The sequence below is a fragment of the Platalea leucorodia genome (assembly GCF_965183815.1).
Source record: "Platalea leucorodia genome assembly, chromosome: 4".
Classification (NCBI taxonomy): Eukaryota; Metazoa; Chordata; class Aves; order Pelecaniformes; family Threskiornithidae; genus Platalea; species Platalea leucorodia.
The window spans coordinates 112641235-112648148 of NC_138826.1; the positions used below are offsets into that span (position 1 = coordinate 112641235).

The window sequence follows — 6914 nt, forward strand, 5'->3', positions numbered from 1 at the left end:
TAATATTTTTATGGAAAAATGGCATGGCCTAAAAGTATGCTCCATCATAATTTTCTTTTTCTTATTAGATTGTGGAGGGAATGAAGAAGAATAAATGGAGTATTGAGAATATTGCCTTTGGATCTGGTGGAGCTTTGTTGCAGAAACTAACCAGAGATCTCTTAAACTGTTCCTTCAAATGTAGTTACGTGGTGACCAACGGTCTCGGGGTATGTCTTTGTACAACTTCTACCATTATGTTTTCAATAGAGGCCTCCCCACTTGAAAACCTGTTTGACGTTTCCTCTTACGTTACCACCATCTGCATTAGGTACACAAGCCCCACAAAGCCCTTTCCTTTTAAAAAAATACTCTTTTCATTTTAGGTAAATGTCTTCAAGGATCCGGTTGCCGATCCGAACAAAAGGTCAAAGAAAGGCAGACTGTCATTGCATAGGACTCCTGCTGGAGATTATGTGACACTTGAAGAAGGCAAGGGAGATCTTGAAGAGTATGGACAGGTAGGAATTTTCAAAATGTATTACATTATTCTTCATGCAAAAATAGACTGAGAAAAAACAGGTTATAACTTAATTTCAGAATTTATTTTTTATTGCCTTTCTGTTCAACTCCCATCTTATTACCTCAGAAGTGACCCCAGTGCCAAATTCTGTAACAACAGAATATTAGAATGCCAGTAGAATGTTCAGGCTTTACAATTAGAGATCTTTCTCTTTTGTTTGTCTTCAGAAACAAGAGAACGTTGCTGTTTTTTTCCAAAATGTCTCAATGTTGCAGAATATATGCTAGCCAAGTAGTTCTGTATGGGCTATATCGCACAACTTGAGTAGTGACCCGAGTTGGAGGTGGGAGAGGGACAAACGTAACTAAAATTGGTTTCTACTTCCCCACTGAGATTTTTAAATAGTTCCTTCAGGTGTTAACACTCTGTACGCGGAGTAGTTGCCCAGTTTTCAAGATGTAAATTTAAACCAGGAATTCAGTTTCCCTGTTAATTCTTTACAATTGAAAAATGAAATGCTATTTCAGTAAAGTAAGCACAAACTTTATGCCAATCTCAGGCTTTCAGTTTGATATCTCTTACGTTTTCAGCGTGCAAGCAATAAAATGTTTAACTGCATGTTGAGTCTCTTCCTGAATTAAGAGGATTGAATATAAGTTATCAAGTTCCACTTCAGGCTTTAGAAGCTGGAAGTTTCTGGAGTTTTCTGGCATGCAGAAGCACGTTTCTGTGCTACTAGGCAGAGGGGTACTACTAGGCATGCTGTTTTATGCAACAGTAAGCATAAACTTGAGATTTCTCTGAGAAATTTCAAGACAGAAAACAGACTGAGTGATATACACTGTAGATAATGTGTTCTGGATGCAAAGCTCTAAAAAAAAAAAAGACTTTCAAAGTTATATATACACATATGGATGTATATATCTTTGTGGTGAACGTTGAGAGAGAGTGAGGGACCTAATGGTGAGAAATGTCTTTAAAACAAATCACAAGACACTGTCTCTGAAATTGGGCAATATATAGTTCCTTCATTTTTGACAGGTGAAATAATTCACTAAGAAATTTTCTGTCCTGGGATATTAGAGAGGGTTATTTGTGTGGTACAGGTTCTGGGGCTCCCTGGTAAATGACAGGGAAATGTACTCTTTTGTGGGCCCGTTTCCCTAAAGCCACAGGTCCACAGGTCCTTGCAATAGGTCATCAAGCTTAGTGACTGCTCAACATCACTTTTGTGCTAGCTTTTCTGCACAAAGCTATGCTTATTTCTCTTTCAGTGTGCTGTTTGCAAGCACTTCTTGATACACTGTTTTACAAAATACATGTGCAAAGGGGACTGCAAAGAAAGTTTGGTTTGTTTTTTTTTTTTTTTTTTTCATAGTTGCTCTAGAGGAAATGAAGACTTCATTTAAACCTCTGTACCTGAGTTGTATTTAGTTGGTTGAGTTTCTTACTAGCTGCTCTAGCAGGGTATATTTGGCATGTGCATTTTTGGCTTTGGCCAGGTGTGGACAACTCACTTTAGGGACTACTCGGCACAAAGCTTCTGTCTGTGCACAGGATGGCCTAAGTCCTTTTTTCTGTCTAACCTTTAGTGAAACGTGTCAGAAGAAGCTGTAAAGATTTAGTATCTTGACAGTCTAAAGCTTTAGTCTTACCAGGCTTGATTTGGATGCTCGCTTTTGAGTTTGTGTAACCTATGTTGTTTGTTCATTCGCCAAATCACTCTTGCTAAAACAGTGGTGTTTCTTGCAGGATCTCCTTCATACAGTATTTAAGAATGGAAAGGTAACGAAGTCATATTCATTTGATGAAGTAAGACAAAATGCCAGGCTGAAGAACAGTGAACTAGAAGTGGCGTCTCACTAAGTTTCATTCCATGTCTGTGTATGTGTGTATGTAACAAGTACGTACTGCATAGCTACTGGGTTTATTGTACAGATTTGTGTGTTTGTGTTTTATGACATTGTAGCCAAATTATTTGTTGGTTTATGGACATACTGCCCTATCTTTTGCCAGTCTTTAGAAAAGATGAAATCAGGAAATGGTACTTACATTGTAAAACATATTTAATGCTAAAGTGTGCTTTTTAGGGCCCTTTGCCAGTAGTGATTCAATCTGGTATTGATCTTTTCACAAATGAGACAGAGCTGAGAAACTTTTTTATATATAACAGAATATCACAAAATGGATTTACATAAAATTATCATGATTGCTTTATGTTTATATTTAACTTGTATTTTTGTACAAACAAGATTGTGTAAAATATATTTAAAGTTTCAATAATTAAGTCTTTCCAACTTTTCATGATTTTTATGAGCACAGACTTTCAAGAAAATATTTGGGGGGGGGGGAATCCATTGCCTTTTGTCCATTAATCAGCAAATAAAACATGGCCTTAAAGTTTGTTGTGACATTGTACCATTTGATGACTAAATCAGGACTCGTATCTCCTTAAGATCCCATAGAATTGCTGACCTCACCGTTTCTTGTAGTTGTCTGTATTAGTAAATCTACATTAAAGAAAATTACTGTTCTTACTAGAAGGGTTAGGTACTACAGACCTTGCTGGCACTGTAAGGTATGTAAATGAAATGCCAAATTTGAAAGGATTCTCTACTGCAACTTAACTTGCCAAGTCTATCCCACTTGGCATATGCACCTCAATATTTTAAGAGTAAAGTTTTTAAGAGATCTCCTCTTCCACTATAGAATATATGTGTAAAATACTGAAATATGGAAGCGGTGTATTTTAAAGTAATTACACTTCTGGGTTTATTTTTCATATACTGTAAGTGACATGACTTTAAAGCAAAATACTGGACTGGGTAGTGCACTTTTTTACTTTTTTGTATTTTTTTCATTGATTTGCCTTTTGTCGGACTGGATGTTAAATTGTAAAAATGTTTAACTATTTTTGTTAACAACTTTAATAAAACTTTATGCTAGCCAAACTCCTACATGAATGGCAGACCTGTTTCCCCTTCTTGCCCCGTCACATTGGGGTGAGGAGAGGGGCTTTTATTTTGCAGAGGGTAACTGTAAAACAATGTTTGAGAGATAGTTTGAACTGTCTGCACTTGATTGTGTTTGCTCTCTGCATAGGCTTGATTTGAATATCTGCTGGAAAACAAAACTGTTGAGGATTTTATTTGAGAAGCTGTGTAGTAACCTCTGAAATGTTTGGTAGTACTGTAGGATGGCTCTCACTAGAAAAGTACCTCCCTTAAAAACAAAAAACAACAGCAAAAGCAAATGACTCCTCTGTTACACTGGTGATCAACTATCAGCCTAATATCAGCTTAATATACTGATGTAATCAATGCTTCTAATTCGTAAATGATGTTACAGAAAAATGTTAGGGGGTCCTCTAAAATAATTTAAGCCTACAAAATTTTATAAAACATGCTTTTAAAGGAAGATTGAAAAGCCATACTTCATTGTTCTTATTCTCTCGCCAAAAAGGGCCATATCAAAGCACCCATAATATTTCCAGGGCTTGTGGTTAAGACATTTATGCCCAGTCTCAATAGTTCTTGTTAATGAAAACTTGTTTTCCACTTGTAGTGTATGTAATTACATTTAAGTGATGTATTGTTTCAAAAATAGTGCTTTAGTAAGACTCTAAATGCTGACCTTTCACACTGAGGAACTGCCTTCCCTTTGCTATTAATGATATTGTTTGTATTTGGCCAGGAAAGACTTTAAATCTGGACCTAGGATCAGTAGCAGGTAAATAGTACAGAGCCTATTTCACTCCTCCACATGTGTACTAGGGAATTTTATGATGTATGGTTTAAAAAATAATAAAGTAAATGCTGCTTTCATTCTGTACCAATAAAAATTTTGATAACTATTGACTACCCATAACTGATATTTTTGTACTTGAGAACTGAGGATATACTGTGGAAGCACTGTTTTCTTGTGTACCATGAAATACATTAGTGATTGTTCAGTATTGTCTAAAACTTCTACCTTATTAGTTGGAGACTTGAAGCAATTTACTTGTGCATGTCACTTTCAGAAAGTTGTCACATCACTCATTTTATTAAATGTTAATATCTTTAAAAGGAAAAAAAAAAAAAAAAAAAGAAAAACACCTGGTGCTATTCAGACCTGAATACATGTCTCTGCGTTTGGTGGTTTGACATTCTGGCCATCAAGGAGTTGACAGAAATTACTGCAGTGCTTGAACCATACAATATCCTAATTCTTCCACATAAAAGCAAACGGCATGTTTAAGTTTGCTTTAAATTACTAGATTTGTAGTCATTGATATATTTTAATTATCCCCATTTCATAATATAATACAGTATTTGTATTTAAAAATAGGAGTTGGGAGGTTTGCGTTAATACTCTTATTTGTAACCATATTTAGCATAAGAAACGGATTTTATAAGACTATTTTTTTCTTGAGCTGCATGATTATGAAAAGATGCTTTTTTGGTACTTTGAAAGATCTGAGGAGAGAACAGAAGAGTACTTAACTGTTTGGTTTGCCAAAATCAAAACAAAGCTTAAATAGTTTTTTCGTATAGGTTTTTACATTCCTTCTTAACCTGTTTAGTGAAGAATAAATATTCCTCACTTAAATCCTCTGTTAAAGTAATTTTAATGTACTTGGCATCAAATACCAGTATGTAATACACATGGAAATAAAGTTTAGTTCTGGCAGTGAAAATAATAGCCATTTGACTCTGTCTTAAAGCTGCGATGTTGGGCATCGGATTTCATTCCTGTGCTCCTTGTTGCCAAGCGCAGGCTGGAGCGTAGCTGGGCTGTCGTTACAGTCCCCCGTAGGAGAGCTGCTCGGCTGGCTTGCACGCCGTTTGTGGTTAAGTGATCGAATTTACAGTCGGCTCCCTTCTAGAGAAGAGGATGTTTTTTAGGGCATGAGCACATCTGTGCTTCAGCATCTTGCATGTCTGTGTTTAAAAATGAAGCACTTGTAATTGAATTTTACGCAAGGAATTATCCTCTCTTTATATTTCACATAAGCCTTTCTCAAACAAAGATTCTTTATTTAAATTTTACCTCTAAAGCTACTAAAAATGCTTGCAGAAGCAAATTAACCAAAGGTGTTGCAACCTTCAGTTCACTTCAGTATCTGTCAAAAAATGTCAGCTCTTCAACAGAGAAAACATCTCATGTCCCTTTGGACAGGATTTTCATAATTGGAAGAAGTTACACTTAACTCCTACATAACTTTAAATTGCAGAGGGTACCTTGCAAACACAGACGCTGTTAGTTTGGGTGTATAAGGCACCTAGTGTAAAGATTATTTACCATCATTCGTTGCTAGTCCCTTCAAGTCATACTGTAATGTGAAAAGGGGCTCCTGTAGCCTACAATAATGGCCTTTTAGCACTTGAATTTAAAGTCTCCGTTACATTACCTTTACAGAGAACATGCACAGCCTAAGTGGTAGGCAGGCCTTTTCCTCCTCCTTTCCATGCTGGTAAAAACTTCCAGCTCCAACACTCCAGCTTTTCTTACTCTAATTGGCCTTTGTGCAAGTCAAAAATGATTTTTAATGGTGAGTGTACGGTGGTAGGCTCCCAGATCATCCCACAAAGGAGTCCACAGGGAAATTCCAGGCCTCGGACTGTGCAGAAGGCAAGGGACTCACAAATGTGTCTTCTATGTCCTTTAATTCGACTGTAATAAATAAAATAGCATCTGTGCTGAGCTGCTTGAGGCAGGAGCTGTGAGGATGCATTTGAGCAATGGTAATTGCATCTCTACCTGGTAACATGGGGGGTGGTTTTGTCCACGAGAGCCCTGTCAGGGTCCTGTAGGTGCGCACCTTCTCTGTGAAATTTGTAAATGCTTGAGTGAAAGATGCATCTCTTGTCTTAAACCTGCTGGATAGAGGCACCTTATGTGGAGAACTGCATGCCTTCTGAATAACCTGGTGATCAGACACAAGGAAATACTGAGATTAAAAATGCTCTGTAAAGGCACGTTTACCGAAATCACAATTGTTAACTATGGATGTTATTTATGTTCACTTTTTTCCCTGTTTTGCTAGTAGCACAATTGATCTTGTTAATGATTTTAAAACACCCTTCACAGTTATCTCAAGACATTTGGTTTTAATTCATGGTAAGGGATGAAAAACACTTAGCAATAGACCATTTCCAAAAAGTATTTTCCTGCAGCACAGGATTTTGTTGAAAGATACCCTGATTTCTGCTGTAACATAATCCAGAGCAATTTAAAGGATATGGGAGTGAAGTCAGCTGGATTTTTCTCAAGTAACATATTTTGTTCAATATCATTTCCTTACCAATCTTTATCTGAGTACTCCTAACTGCTTTTTGAATAGAATCTCTAGAATTTTCAATTTATGGTGAGGTTTCCTGGAATCAGAATTACAGTCCTTTCTCCTGCCCCTGGCCGGAGCAGAGAGGTC

At 36.7% G+C, this 6914-nt stretch overlaps 1 protein-coding gene across 2 annotated transcripts in view; it reads left to right on the forward strand.

Annotated features, from left to right (window-relative positions):
• Positions 1-5217, forward strand: part of NAMPT (nicotinamide phosphoribosyltransferase) — a 32191-nt gene extending 26974 nt beyond the window's left edge. For both annotated transcript variants that reach the window (XM_082308694.1, XM_082308695.1), the window contains 3 exons: positions 69-209; positions 366-500; positions 2255-5217. In XM_082308694.1, the coding sequence (XP_082164820.1) occupies positions 69-209; positions 366-500; positions 2255-2368 (390 nt within the window). In that variant the 3' untranslated portion in view covers positions 2369-5217. The remainder of the gene's footprint in view (positions 1-68; positions 210-365; positions 501-2254) is intronic.
• Positions 5218-6914: the final 1697 nt, after the last annotated feature.